This window comes from Nicotiana tabacum, chromosome 22 (assembly GCF_000715075.1).
Source record: "Nicotiana tabacum cultivar K326 chromosome 22, ASM71507v2, whole genome shotgun sequence".
NCBI classification, from domain to species: Eukaryota; Viridiplantae; Streptophyta; class Magnoliopsida; order Solanales; family Solanaceae; genus Nicotiana; species Nicotiana tabacum.
The window spans coordinates 39,060,072-39,076,171 of NC_134101.1; the positions used below are offsets into that span (position 1 = coordinate 39,060,072).

At 36.4% G+C, this 16,100-nt stretch overlaps 1 protein-coding gene across 1 annotated transcript; it reads left to right on the plus strand.

Moving 5' to 3' along the window:
* Window positions 1–238: 238 nt before the first annotated feature.
* LOC107783038 (N-terminal acetyltransferase A complex auxiliary subunit NAA15) lies at window positions 239–15,472 on the plus strand (the record flags this gene model as incomplete). Its single annotated transcript, XM_016603999.2, is given in 25 exon segments — window positions 239–415; window positions 2,988–3,066; window positions 4,238–4,320; window positions 4,429–4,578; window positions 5,421–5,536; window positions 6,655–6,760; window positions 7,644–7,715; window positions 7,793–7,908; window positions 10,175–10,307; window positions 10,753–10,830; window positions 10,911–10,964; window positions 11,066–11,136; window positions 11,919–11,973; window positions 12,064–12,159; window positions 12,373–12,501; window positions 12,626–12,708; window positions 12,793–13,023; window positions 13,468–13,600; window positions 13,677–13,784; window positions 14,183–14,314; window positions 14,567–14,623; window positions 14,788–14,885; window positions 15,005–15,063; window positions 15,157–15,268; window positions 15,372–15,472. Coding segments are annotated over 25 exon segments (2,503 nt in total), but the record flags the coding sequence as incomplete, so codon positions are not given.
* Between the last annotated feature and the right edge of the window lie 628 nt (window positions 15,473–16,100).

Sequence of the window (16,100 nt, forward strand, 5' to 3'; positions counted from 1 at the left end):
GTTAGTTTGTACGCAGACCTTACCCCTACCCTATGATAGAGAGGCTATTTCCGATAGACCCTCGGCTCCCTCCCTCCAAGAACTACCCACCTTGCTCTTGGGGTGAATCGAATTCACGACCTCTTGATTAGAAGTGGAGGGTGCTCACCCTGAACTTCCAAACTAGTGTAAAATTGTAAAGTAAATTCTCCCAAGAGGTAAATACCGCAATTACTCAAATACCCCCTGCGGACTTCCCTACCAAGCCCGAGAGCTGCAACTTGACTATATCTCTCTCTCAGTAGGGTTGCAGCAGATAAACGCCACCATCTCCGTTCTACTTTCTCAATTCAGTCTCACTCTCTAGAACCTTCGCTGTTCAACAATGGGTGCTTCGCTTCCTCCTAAAGAGGCCAACCTCTTCAAACTCATCGTTGTAAGTTCTTCGATTCTCTCACAAAAAAAATTGTTTTTTAATGGAGGCTTGTAGGTCGTATTCACTTTAATTCAATTCCTTTGTATTACTTCCAGTTAAAAATCTAGTTTTTATGCTAAATTACTTCAGTGGCTGTTTTACTATGACGATTGCATTTGTATCTATTGATGCTGTTTATTGAATTCTGACTTTTTAAGAGCAGGAAGCATTTGAGTTGCAATGCTAAATTAGGGACAAATATGGATTCATTTGGTCCAACATACCTTTTTGGGAGGAATCTCTACTATACTGACTAGGCATGTCATTACTATGAGGATTCATGATAAATTGACTCCTTTCATGCTAACTGTCAACCTACCACAATACTCCTCCTTTATCCATCCAAGAAATTTATAAGTTGCATTAAGAAGTAACAAATGAAGCTCAAGGTGTGTCTTGAGGCCTAGAACCACATGCATGGTTGTGGAATGAGGAGTTAGCGCAGAACTACTCAACAAAAAAGAGAGTGGAATATGAAGTTACTACCAACAAAAGAAGGCGATTCACAAAGTTGGACTATCTTAGACGACTTGTACCAAAAGTTACGGATGCGGAAAGGGAAGAAAGAAAATGTATTAGCCACGGATGCGGAAAGGGAAGAAAGAAAATGTATTAGCTAGCACTAAACTAAGTTAAGTGTACTAAGGAATATTCTTAATAAGTTTTGACAGGAGATAGCTGAGATCAACCTTATTAAAATAAAAAAGAGATAGAGATCAAAGAGAGATTGAGAGGCTATTTTGATTAATTTCTCAATACAAGTGTTGGTGATTTTTTTTACCAATTCTAATACATCCGGGATAGACGAAATATATGTATATATAAGGACAAAACCTTAGCTATATTCGTGGAGTTAGATGTGTGAAAAAGAAGCTGTTCCAATTGAAAGACCTTTTCGCTCTCAACCACGAGATTACAAATCATCAAGGGAGTAAAGAGGGAAACAACCATTTTTGACGCCTGGATAAGGTGGTGTTTCGTTTTCATATTACAGTAAAAGAGTAAATGATGACACGAAAAGTATGAAGATTAGAACATAAGAATAAAGGGGATATATTTTTAAAGTTATGCAAACTATAGTGGTGCTAAACTCAAGAGTCATAAAATGAAACTTTAGGCAAAAGTATGAAAGCATATACCAGGGACATTCATCAAAAGCCAGTTCACTTTTGTGCCTGGTGATCTAGAATAGGTGCTAATTTTTGCTAGAAGGATTGGTCGTAATGCGAATTTAAGATGGATGTGCGGTCGTGATGATTGGACAAGGTTATAAATGTTCACATCAGACAGCGTGCAAGTCACACACATAGAGGACAAACATCACTTGAGATGGTTTCACCATGTTCGGCGTAGACCTTCAATTATGCCAATTAGTAGGTGAGATAGTATGAATTGATGATTGAAGGTGATAAAAGGGAACAAAGTAGACTTGAAAATCACATTGGAGGGAAGTTATTTCAAAAGATCTACATCCTTTTTTTTTTCTTTCTTGTTCTGGCTAAGTAGAAAGACCTACAGTTTCTAGACTTGACAGCAAGTTAGGATTAAGGTTTAGTTGTTGTTACTTGTTAGATTTACATTAAGTACGGGTAGCTATAAGCTTGAGATTTAAAGAACTCCTGAACAACAGATTAATCACCAATATTGTAATGAATTAATTTATAATATAGCCGAATAAATAGGGTATGTATACCTTATCAAGAATATATAGAGGATCTATATTGACAAAAACCAACCTTTTTAATTATTTTTAAATATATTTAGTGTAAAAATGTGATTAGATAGTACTTTTGCATGTGGTTTTCAAACATATACTTTTATCTCCAAAGTTAGGAGTCCTTGTCCGAATTCATGTTAAAAATTGGAAAAAGGAGAGAATATTTGCTTGTGTACAACAACAACAATAACAAACCCAGACCCATACGTGGGGTCTGGGGAGGGTAGTGTGTACGCAGCCTTATCCCTACCCTATAAAGGCAGAGAGAGAATATTTGCTTGTGTATGCTGAGTAATTTTGGAAGGGAAGGAATCAGAAATGTTTAAGAGTGAGAAGGAGAACGTAAACCAGCTAAAATTTAGTGTTTCTCTATTGACATTTCAGTGTAAAATGCAATTGTATCTGATGTAGATAGCATACAAGATTTCCTGTTACTTCACCTAGTCTAGATAGGAACTGAATTTTCGCCTGTTATAATTTCAGAGCACAAGCTTAGGCTACTTTTGATTAATAAAACTTTTTTCTTACCATCAGAAAAAAATCACACAGAAAGTTAGATGTTTTGACTTGTATCCTAAATCCAGTCTTTTTTTTTGGGTTGTGACGGAAGGAATACTTCCTTTATATAGTAAGATTTGACATATAATCTTTTTCGTACTAAATCATATGACTAACATTAACATGAAATATTCCAGTTAAATCATTATGACTTGTGTACATATTACAATGTCCAACCTTTTTTTTCCCTTCTAATTTCGTGATTACTGAATGGCCAAAATATGACTAATTTGGAGTCGAATTTCTCAATTGCTACAGAAATCGTATGAGACAAAGCAGTATAAGAAAGGTCTGAAAGCTGCTGACACTGTTCTCAAGAAATTTCCTGACCATGGAGGTATGTACAATTCTACTTGGTGCACATCTGGATTAAAAATCATAAAATGTTAGATAGAAATATCAGTTTGTTTGGTTTTGCTATTTTTTTTTTATATATATATATCCTTCAACTGTAAAAGCCAATGTGTACCATGTTAGGGTTGATAGATTGAGTTACTTGCTTCATGAAGTATTGCATTCTTTTCGTAGTGGAAGTGCCTGAAAGCAGTGATACATGAATCACTGTCTGGGAGAAGCTGACGAGTTTCTTTTGGTAACAAATATAAAACCCTATCAAGATAACTTAATTGAGTGCTGCAGTTTCCTCTTCTTTTCCTTGCGTCAATGATATCAAGGTGATGGAGGGACACAATCAACAGCCTCCACTTCCTTGTATTATTGGAGCCAATAAATGCATAACTAGTTATAGTCAAATCTTCTAGTCTGAACTGCTGTGGCTATGTCAAGGTTGGCTTGATATTCCACGGCTAGTATGTTACCTACAGATAGTTTAGTTGCATTGCTTCTTATAGTGGGACTGAGTTAGTTTCCTTAATCAAGAGGAGATTATGGAGTAAAACCAAAGGCTGAGTGTGGGAGATGAACTAATCTCTGGATCTCTATTTCCGCATTCAAATATGATACGGCTAACTCTTTGAATTCTATTGCTGCATTCAAACATGTGTTCTTTGCCTTTTCTTTCCTTCTATTTATTTTGATTGACAATGAATCTACATTATCTTTTGAATGCTTTTGCATATTCAGTAATTTGATTTATAATCAAACATATGTATTGTGTAAAAGGCTTTAAGCTGCGCTCAAAACTCCAATTGGCAAGGGTATTCCTGAATAACAACCGTTTCCATTTTTAATTGGTCCTTGGCAAGTTAATTTGTAATCTGTAAATAGATGAAGTATTGCGACCTTACTTTTCCCTGATAAGTATGATGGATAACAAAATATATATGAAACCATAGGCGATATGCATGCCAAATGAAATTTATCCTTGTATATTTTAGATCAGTTCTTCAAACTCACTTTAAGACCATTTTTCTGCTGGATGTGAAGTAATCAGGATGAGCTTGAGTAAAGTAGCATTAGTTCTTGTATTCTTGTATCTTAATGACTGTCCTTTTTTCTGAGACTTTCTAAGTTGTTTGCTGTCATTTTTCTTAATGATCTGGTTACAGAAACTCTAGCAATGAAAGGATTAACGCTGAATTGCATGGACCGCAAATCCGAAGCATATGAACTTGTCCGGCTTGGATTGAAGGTAGAGTTAATTTAGTTCCCTTTTTTCTCTTAGGAATGGAACGTTCCTAGTTTAACTTCTACTGTTATGTGTTATGTATATCAGGGTTAACTGCCCTTCTCTTTGCAGAATGACCTTAAGAGTCATGTTTGTTGGCATGTTTATGGTCTACTCTACCGGTCTGATAGAGAGTACCGTGAAGCAATTAAGTGCTACCGCAATGCCCTTAGAATTGATCCGGACAACATTGAGATATTACGTGACCTATCTCTTTTACAGGTTGGACTCATCTTAATAACATTCTTCTTTCCCTTCTGAGAATTTGCCTGCACTTAAGATGTTTTTCATTTAGGGTCATCAGGCTAAGCCTCATACCATGGTTGCTAAAGATTAGAGTTATATTGCGTCTCAATCGCATATCTTAAACTGTCGTTAAATAGCTGCTCCCCAATGAGCAAGTCACAAGAATTCATAAGAAGCTTTCATATAAAAAGGAGGCGAATAAAGAGTTTGCCTTAGTTTCCGCTTAACCTTTTCTTTTGTCTGGTTTTGAGCTTGCACATACAATTAGAGCACATTTATCGTTAGTCTCATCGCTGATGTGTATCTGGAGCATTGGATGGCACTGTCACTGTATACCCTTCATCAGCAAGTGGATTAAGAGGGTTGCTTATGCTCATAAAGTTATATTGTCTGTAGCATTCATGCAACTCCTTTTTCTTGTGTTCCGTGCTTAAAGCTGTATTATATTTCATCATGTGACATTCGTGTGGTATATTCTCTTGGATCACTTGCTTAATGCTTCTTATGTCATGGATCCGATGATCCCAGTAACTTTTGGCATTCCAAATTAAGCTGCAACCCTGGCATTAAAGGTTCCTCCTATGCTGTTGTAATGTTTGCTTCAATTGCTCCGGGTCCTTGATATCATGATTTTCTACGCCAAAGCGTTTTTTGCATGGTTAGCATCTAAAAATTTTGTTAGATTGGTGAGCAAGAGCTTTTCTTGTATAGTGTAGCAGCTCTGTTATTTTACTTCTGTCACGTTCATTATGTTTTGTTTTCATTTTCCATTGGCGTGCTTCTTTGTCCAACTTATGGGTTATGAGTATTCTTTACAGGCACAAATGCGTGACTTGTCAGGTTTTGTTGAAACGAGACAGCAACTACTCACTTTGAAACCAAATCATCGCATGAATTGGATTGGCTTTGCTGTTTCTCATCATTTAAACTCCAAGTAACTTGCTCTACTATTATGGAAATAGCTAGTACAACTGGTAGATGTGTGTTTTTCTCCTGGCGATTCTCTATATTGATGTCGGATGCAAATCTAGTTGAGGAGTTGCAGAACTGCTGCATTACGCAGTTATTTATGTGTGTGAGATGTGGGACATCCATATTGGGGAATTTGATTTAGTTTGCAGTTGAAATAGAGTATGACTGATTGTTGGCTGACTCCTTAGTTCTTTTTGTCATTTCTTTTCCCTTTTTTTCAACTATGGTTGTTGGCCATAGTAACACATTGCAAATGTTTAGGATAAGATTAGTTTACTTCAGTAGAACAGAAATATTTGTTTACTTCAGTGATTTAGGGAGGAGGGGGGTCTTGGGTGAGCGAACAGGAGCAAAAGTTGTATTATCTGCTTACTTCGGTAGAACAGAAAAGCAAATGAGGTAATATTTGTTTACTCAGTAGAACAGAAAAGTTAACTCTTAGGTTTCGTGAAATTTGAAGATGCATGCTTTTGTCCTTGTTATGTAGTCTTGGGGGGGGGGGGGTTGTCTTGGGTTTACTTCAGTGATTTAGGGAGGTGGGGGGGTTGTCTTGGGTGAGCGAACAGGAGCAAAAGTTGTATTATCTGCTTACTTCAGTAGAACAGAAAAGCAAATGAGGTAATATTTGTTTACTCAGTAGAACAGAAAAGTTAACTCTTAGGTTTCGTGAAATTTGAAGATGCATGGCTTTTGTCCTTGTTATGTAGTCTCTCGAAGCGCTAATGGCATGCTTTCCTAGTAATAACCAGCTTCTTGAGTTGAGAAACAGTAAATAGAACTATTATTAATTGCTGAGAGGCATCACAAGAATCGAAGTTTGGTATATTCTAATGGAACAATGTGAAGATATTGTGCGATCAAACTCGTGTTTATTGTATTTAAAATAGAGTTAGGCTATTCTTTCATGTGATTTTCTGTTGCTGTTCCCTTGACTGAATATGCTTAGTTGCATACAATTGTCCTGTGCTGGTGGTAATGGTACTTTATCTTTTTGTTTGACTGTTTTATAATGAATGTTGCATTTCAAAAAGTAACATTGACTTCTAACATCAACCCGCATTTCATTTTGTTGTATGTTAGTGGATCAAAAGCTGTTGATATCCTTGAGGCATATGAAGGGACTCTTGAAGATGATTATCCTCCAGAAAATGAACGTTGTGAACATGGGGAGATGCTTCTATACAAGGTAACAATCTGCTGGGAGTATCTATCTCATGCTTCTGGTGATTTTGTTCTTGCTAATTTTTTCATTTATTTGGGAAGTGTGTTTGATTAGTGCAATGACAGTTGTACATATACCAGTGCTGTTCTGCTGCTCGATACCACCTAGGTTTTGTACCTTGAGGCTTAAAATTTCCAGTAAGGTTAATGTACTTTTATTTTATTACTGCCCAAAATGAGCTGGAATCTCATGAGAGTAGTTTTTCGGGATGGTGCTTTCCAGCGCCATACTGTCAGCAAGCTGAAGGTTTTTCCTGCAACCAACACATCTGGTTCTTTTTATTTTGGATCATTGTAGTGCTAGTTTAGCAACACATTCCGAAAGCCTGACCCTGAGATACATAATTAATCAATAAAAACTGACTCTGGATAAATGGTTGTTTCCTTGTTTCTGATATAGTTCTATTCAAAAAACCTGAAAGGCCCTCAGCTCCTGTAAAATGTTTTCGGATAAAAGCTGCTATGCATAGCTTTGAAATTAAACATGAAAAACCATTCACTTGCTTTACTTAAACACCCACAAGGAACTAATTTCTTAGATCTTCCCGATTTTGACATTTCTGCGTCCTGCTTGAGGATATAAGTAGAATTTGGGTTTTGAACTCATTTTCGTCAGGTTATGCCTATTTAAGCCGGACTTCAGTGGTCTTATTTCAATTTAATTACAATTGCTTTTCAACTCTTTAATATGTGAAACAAATTACTACTTTATATGGTGATTTATGCATTTTGCAAGTTAGACCAATGAATGCCTTTTGTTTTTGGAGCACTTTGTTATCAACTGCCTTAAAAATTATCTTATTTTTGTTCTGAAAGTTTCAACTTCACTTGGTTGTAATCTGTTTCAGATCTCTCTGTTGGAGGAATATGGTTTTCTTGAGAGGGCCCTTGAAGAGTTGCACAAGAAAGAGTCTAAGATTGTAAGTTCATATAATGCAGTCTTAAAGAAATCAGTTTGAAGTTACACCCGGATGTTGACTTTATTATGCCACAATAGGTTGACAAATTGGGCTACAAGGAGCAAGAGGTTTCACTTCTTTTGAAGCTTGGCCGCTTTGAAGAAGGTGAAAGATTATTCAGAGTGCTGCTCTCAATGAATCCTGACAATTACAGGTGCATTATTATCTCAGTTTGTTTGTCATAAATTACTGAGACGTTTCGGTGATGCTGTATATAATAATAAAATCATTTTTACAGGTAACCTGTAATTTCTCTGTGTGCACATCTTTTCGCTTATTCTAGGATTAGGTCGTTCTTTGGTTAATAAATCAGTATTCATTTTGGTGCTCTTTCCTGTAAATTCTGATAAGTAGGAGTCTTCATAATTTAGTTTTCTGTTGTTTAATGCAAAATGATAAGAATGAACTCGAGTTTTCACATTTCTGTGTATGTAAGTTTTTTTTTTTTTTGAGAAAGATAACCGTTTTAATTGAATAATTAGCACAAAGGCTATGCTAAGAGCTGACGAGCGCAAAACACAACACAAAATTATTACTCGCTAGTCAAAGAAAGTATAGCTTAATTATGGTCTCCACATGGATTGGATTTGAATAGTGTTCGAATAATCTTCAGTTAATTACTATTCAAGAAAATTAACACTTGATTGGAATGATTATCAACTATAAGTAACTACTAGTAAAATTTAAGCAATTATCAATTGATCACGGAAGACAAGAGTTGAGCAACACAAAAATATCAGTAAGAGAAATAAGGGTAATTGACTAGATAGGTGCAAGACACTTGACTCGGGATCCAATTCTTGAAGGAGTTCACTCTATAATACTGTTGATTCTCGCGAATTCACCAGATAATTAGATTACACTTGAAGTTAAGGTTCCTGTTTATTAAACCCCAGAAATAATCCAATTGAAGCACTGTAAATACTTGCTATGAACATAATGATGATTTTAGTCTAAAGAGTAACTTCTCACGAATATTTTCCTATTTTCCACATCGATTAATAATTCAAAAGGATCTTCCGATTACCTAGTTGAATCACGAATTTAAACTAGAGCTTAAGTTGTAAAGAAATTCAATATGAAACTCCTCTTTCGATTAAGGAAAATAATGAACGACTTCACAATATAATTCAGAACTCCATCAATTAAGCCAAACAATTGTCAAGAATCGAATCCCTAATCAAATTATCAATACACTATATCTGTCAACACCCTAACGGAAAACTACTCCATAGCAATGGAAAAAATCATCTCAATAAGGTTTAAAGACATAGAAAACATCAATGATATGATTCGATACAAACTCCCGTATTGCACCGATCGTTGGTTGAAATCTTGATGAAATCTCGTGTCTTCTTGCTTTAGCTGCTTCCCAAATCTTTCGTAGATCAAAAGTGCCTTCAAAAACGTGTTTTCAGTGTATTTATACCAAGTAGGAACGGGCCCGAACGAAACTACCCTCTCTCAGCCAAAGTAGGAGAATACACTGACAAAAATGCACAGACGCGGCGCACCCGCGCCTGTGAGACTTATCAGAGGCTTGTCCAATGTCAAGCTCTGCTGCTGCTTTCTCTGATTCGTTTCCGCCTCACGTTATAGCCTTTGGAGTTTTAAATCGAAAGCTCAATCCTTTCCAATTCTTTGTACTTGTCTTCCATTATTAGTCTATATCTCTTTCCTTGTGCTTCATCATGACATAATTATTGGTCCCACCAAAGTGACTTGCAATTTTACATCTAGTAACAGTGAAGCCACCGTTGAATGTACATGTTCCACGTCTCAACAGCTTCCATTATTTCTCTTACTTCTTCACTTCCTGGTTTGCGTTCAACTCGTCATCTTTTGATCAACTTTCATCCAAACTTGCTCCTACACATAAGAAACACCTAATTAGTATAAATTCTTTACTTTTTAAGCTCAAACACGATTAAAATATAGCAAATAATAGGTGAGGTAAAGCCAAAAATTCATATTTCTAGCCTACCATCAAGAGCCATCTTTACAACTTACAAAAAGCAAAAAACCCCAAGAGTAAATCTTTGTTCTTCTTACGGAGATTCTATAATGCCCAACAGAGATTCTATGTCATTTACAAACTCACCTTTGCACCAAAAATAAAACAAAAGTAGGCAATTCATCTTGAGTCTCTGGATGGGGGGTGTTAATTCCTTCAGAACCCTCTATGTAATGTTCTCTTTGTTTACTTCCATTCAAAGTGTTTGATTTGTCTTGTTGTGTCTTTTTGTCCTTTGTAAGTGGAGATCAAAGTAACCAAAATAATGTGGAATTTGGTTAGGTTGTTTCGGCTAATGATTCAAGGTCCAGTTCTCAAACAATGTGTTTAAGAAACTTGTTATATAGTTATTTTCTTCTTTTAACTTCAAGTTACCTTGTAATATGTTCTTTCTTTTAACTTTCAGATACTACGAGGGGTTACAAAGATGTCTGGGACTGCATTCTGAAAAAGGGCAGTATAGTTCTGATGAAATTGATAAGTTAGAATCTTTGTACAAGTCACTTGCCCAGCAATATAGTAGATCATCTGCCGTAAAGGTAACGTGTGCTTTATCCTGCCTACTCTCAAGATAATAGCTGTCTAGCTCTGTCCAATAATTTTTGAATTGATCCTGTTGCCAATGATTGTTGGGCAGTGGCTATTTTTCTTTTCCATATCCTGTCAATTCGTTTTAAGGAAGTTCCTTAGTTATATTTGCTGTCAGCAAAGTACTGTATATTTTTGTGATGGCTGATCTTGTTACCTTGCTTTGTTGTCTCTTTGGACCTTATTACGGTTAAAGTATAAGCTATACTCTCTCATGATTACTGTTTTTCCTTTTTAAAATGTTAAAAGGACATTAACAGATTTCCTGTTTCTGTCTTCAGCGACTTGACATGCAAACATTTTATTACTAGTCTATCACCATTCTTCTTACCTTTTGCTATCTTGTGGAAATATCATAAGCATCCGCAGTGAACTTTCTTTTCCTATTTCTTTCAGAGAATTCCACTTGATTTTCTCAGAGATGACAAGTTTCGGGAGGCAGCAGCGAATTATATTCGACCTCTTGTAGCAAAGGTACTTACTGGCTAAAATACTTTTTGGTCTCCGTGGTCTTTAGAGCTAAGCTGACATGTCTTTTGGTGATGAATATCTAGGGTGTTCCTTCGTTGTTTTCTGATCTTTATCCATTGTACAATCACCCTGGCAAGGTTAGCTTATATCTTCCTTCATGTACTATTACGGGGGATGCATGGGTTTAGTATGTTCCTGCTTATTTTGGTGTTTGAAATTATTTGCGTATCTGTTACAGGCCAGTATTCTAGGTGAATTGGTTCTGAGGTTGGAGCAGTCAATTAAGTCTACTGGTGGATATCCCGAGAGGTAAGCAAAGTCTTTCTGTACTTACCGATGCATGTTGCACTTATTGCATGTCACTTAAACTCACAATAGGCTTGACCAAACTGCTGGTCAAACCGAATAAACCATTTACCATGAGTTGATTTCCTTTATCTTATGATCAGTAAGAAGTTCTCGTTTGCTTTTCTTCTTGCACTACCTTGACCTTCTTGGGACCAGTTCAGGGTTTGACAGTTGCTAGTTTATAGGTTTCTTATTACTAGGTAGATTCAGGTTACATTTTTACTTTAAAGAGCTGCAATAAATAATTCATTTTTTGCTAGTTTCAGGCTAAGAGATGATATATATATGCTTTCATATATGCTTACATATATGTGTTCATATGTGTATGTTAATTTGTTTGTTTTAAACTTACAATCACCATAATCAAATTGATTCTCATGATAAAATTGCTTGTATCACAATAAAACGTCAACATCAGAGCTGATTTCTCAAATTTGACTAATGCACTCTCAATACAACTTCAAGAAATGAATTTTGAGGAGCTACTATTTATTTTTTCATGCATGATTATTTGGTTTTCTTATCCTGTATCACGCTCTCAGTCTCTTCTAGCAATCAAACTAGATGCTCTTTGATTCCATTGAGATCAACTTAAGGGTATTCAGTCTTAGAATTCTATGAGGTGTAATCAGTGCCTACCTTGATGCTATGGTTTCTGTGTGATTTTGATTCATTTATTTATATATTTATATGTTGGAATATACTCTTCTACTCTACATGTAACATTATTCTCCCTGCTGCAGCGAGGGAAAAGAGCCTCCTTCAACACTTATGTGGATATTATTTTATTTGGCTCAGGTTTGCTCACATCTTCCATAAATATTCAGAGCTTTCATGTCCATTTCTTTGTTCCTTTTCACCTTATTGCTGAAAACTTTCTTGTTGCAGCATTATGATAGATGTGGACAGTATGACATTGCTCTTATAAAAATTGACGAGGCAATAGAACACACTCCTACTGTTATAGATTTATACTCTGTAAAGGTATATTTGCTCATCTATCTTATCAAAATATTTTCTAATCTGTCATAATTCATTCCTGTTGCCGTTACCATTTGTTTGTTGACTTTGATATTTGGCAATATCCCTGGTAAAATCCACCCACATACTATCTATTAAGTACTAGTTTATCAAGAAAAGTTCCTCTTTTCATGCGTCTGATTAAGTTCTACTTGTCTTTGGTTCTCTCTGACACAGAGCCGCATAGTAAAACATAGTGGTGACTTGGCTGCTGCTGCAGCATTGGCTGATGAAGCCAGGTGTATGGATCTTGCGGATCGCTATATTAACAGTGAATGCGTTAAGCGTATGCTTCAGGCCGACCAGGTACAAAGCTTTGTTATGTTCGTTTTCTTTAATTTAATCTCTCTAATAGTTGCTGGTAATTTTCAATTCCTATGCATTTTCCTAAATTTGTCTTTTCACTTCTTTATGCTGAATGTCTTTGAAGGTAGCATTGGCTGAAAAGACGGCTTTATTATTCACAAAAGATGGGGATCAACACAACAACCTTTACGATATGCAGTGCATGTGGTAAGTCTCTTCACAAAGCTTGATCATGATCTGCTTGGGTTTGGGATCCTTTTAGCAGCTTTTGTTTGATGAATATTTGAAAAGGTATGAACTGGCATCTGGGGAAAGTTATCTGCGCCAAGGCGAGCTTGGACGGGCCTTAAAGAAATTTCTGGCAGTGGAAAAGCATTATGCAGATATCACAGAGGACCAATTTGATTTTCATTCTTATTGCTTAAGGAAAATGACACTACGCATGTATGTGGAAATGCTGAAACTTCAAGATCGGCTCCATTCACATGCTTATTTTCGCAAAGCAGCAAGTGGTGCTATCAGGTACTGATTTTGACTTCGCTAAAATTGTCAGAGGTTTGGATCTTCAGGAACCTTGGATTTTAAATTTGTTCTGCTATTATTGACCTTGATTCAGCTGTTTTGCTATCTTCCCTTGAAACTTATGAAGTATTCCTATGAAAGACATTTGCCAATCTGATTACTGGAGCGATTCTGCTCAGCATACACATTTTGTCCTCGGTGGTCTACTAGCTCACTTAACGTTTCTGTGACTGAAGCTTATTATGTTTCCTTGGGCAACCTTGATTCAGTTGTTATTGACCTTGATTCAGCTATTTTGTTATCTTCCTTTGAAACTTGTGTTTGGATAGACATTTGCTAATCCGATAACTGAATGTTTTGTCCTAGATTGTCGGCTAGTTTACTGAACGTTTCTCTGACTGAAGCATATTATGTTTCCTTGGGCATCCTTTTGCTTGTAATTAGATGTTACCTGAGGCTGTATGATTGTCCTCCAAAGTCAGCAGCTGAAGAAGATGACGAGATGTCTAAGTTGCCTGCCTCTCAAAAGAAGAAATTAAGGCAAAAATTGAGGAAAGCGGAGGCCCGAGCTAAGAAAGTAATCAAATCTGCTTCCTATTGCTTTTGGAAAATTAACTTAGTGTGAAGTGACTTAGTCTTTTGCATGCTTTTAGGATGCAGAAGTTAAAAATGAGGAATCAAGTTCCACTAGCTTTGCAAAATCGGGGAAGCGCCAGTTGAAGCCTGTAGATCCTGATCCACATGGTGAAAAATTGGCTCAGGTACTTTTTGTTTGTAACGTGCTGTCACATCTTGTATGCATGGTGAATTTGGACTTCATAAACTCCTGTCTGATATATGCACAATATGACTAAAATAAGTAGTACTGTATGACCCTAGTGATGTTTGAAGACACTCGAAATGATTTTATATGGAGTCTAGTATGCTGAGGAATAACTCCATCACCATTTGAATTTGTACTTTCCATGAAAATTGAGTTCATGAAACTGAGTGGTTAACATCGTATATCTGTGAGGTGATGTTAAATATTTGGAGTCTATTCCAGAAAACCAAGTGTTTCCAATAAAATGAGTGGAACAAATCTTTATTAATTTGAGGCTATTCCAAATTTTGCATATTTTGATTGAATAAAATCTTCTCAATATCGAGAAACCTTCAGATTGAAGATCCTCTGGCCAAGGCTACGAAGTACCTGAAGCTGCTCCTTACGCACTCGTCTGATTGCCTGGAGACACATTTACTGTCCTTTGAAGTAAACATGAGGAAACATAAAATCTTGCTTGCCTTGCAGGTAAGATCCTTTGTAACTCAACAGTTAGAAAAGTTCCTCTTCCATTTTGCTCAAATTTCTATCCATTTATATATCATTTTGTATGGTATATCTTCGCCGGGTACTGGTTCCAGTGCATTTTAGCGGACTTCTTGAATTACCGCCCTTTTCTTTTTTCTGGTGTAATTATATATCTAATGCTCTATCAGGATTCTCCCTTTCCTTTCTGTATGACCATTTATAAACATTCTCTTTGATTTTTATCTTTTCCAGGCTGTAAAGCATCTGGTGAGGTTGGATGCAGATAATCCAAAATCTCATCTCTGCTTGGTATGTTTACCTTGTTTAAGACTTTTGAATAATATATTCTGCAGTAGTGTAGATTATATTCGTTTGCCTCGCCAACTGTTTGCACTGGGTTCAAATTCTTGTTGAACTCTTTGCAACTCTCAGGATTCTACATCTTTCTTGATATAGAATGTGATCTCTTGCAGATAAAATTCTTCCATAAAGTAGGAGCATTGCCTACTCCAGTAACTGACGCTGAAAAACTTGTGTGCCGTGTCTTAGAAGTCGAGCGACCTACCTTTAGGTTCCCTTGAACCATCCACTTTCTGTCTATCTTTAACGTTTTAGATATTCATTAATTACACAGTGATTTATCCTTGTTATTAGACTGAGTTACCTATTTGTTTCTTTTGGCTTTTTCAGTCAGTTGCACGAGAAATCTCTAATTGATGCAAACAATATTTTCCTTGAAAAGCATCGAGGTCCATTTTCGGCTGGCATTAATGGATTTGTCATTCTCGGTCCATGTTCCAGTTCCAAGCAAAAGAATGACTTTCTTTGTTGTATGTGTGCAGAATCATTGATGCACAGGGCTGCAGTGGCTGAGTTGATGTATGTTCTGGAACCAAACAAGAAGGCTGAGGCTGTCAAGTTAATTGAAGACTCGGTTAATGATCTTGTTTCTTTGTAAGGACTTGCAGTACTGGAAATTAATTAGCAGTCTATCACATAGCTCTCTCTGTTATCAAAACTTTAAGGGTTCTGTTTTAACTTCTCTCCAAATTATTAGAGATGGAGACCGAGGAGCTGATAGTACATGGAAACTGAAAGACTGCATTTCACTTCACAAACTCCTGGAGACAACCTTTAATGACCATGATGCTGCATTGAGTAAGTTCTTCACTCTTTGTCATCTCATGCTGTTCTGATTCTTCATATCATGCATACTATTCTTATTTCGTTAGAAGATAAAGAAAATACATACATAACATTTCTGCAATCTGAATGGGGCAAACTAAATTAGGCACTCATTTTGTTTTGCATTTTGTGACCAATACACCTTTGTGGAGTGAAAAACGATACAGTCCATGTCAAACTGCTAAATTTTAGGTGGTGAGTGTTTTTGTTCTGTTCCTGTTCTTTTATGTTTTTTTGCAGAGATGTTTCCTTTTTGCTCTATTCTGATTCTTCCATCTTTTTAAAGAGATTTTCTTGATGGTTCTTTAAGAAAGGTAGAGGAGAGTTCAAATTAATTCATCCTAGGTCAGATGGGACATGCATCATTGACTCGATAGACATTTTGCACTTGACTGGTCATATTCATGTTTCTCCTTAATGTTCTGCACCATGAAATTCATGGTTTCGTTATGGGACATGCATCATTGACTTGATAGACATTTAGCACTTGGCCAGTCATATCCATATTTCTCATTGTTGTTCCACAGCAAGAATATCAGGGTGTTGGTGGTGTTCTCTAGCATCACGAACATTTACGAGATTTTAAGTCAAGATAACTGCA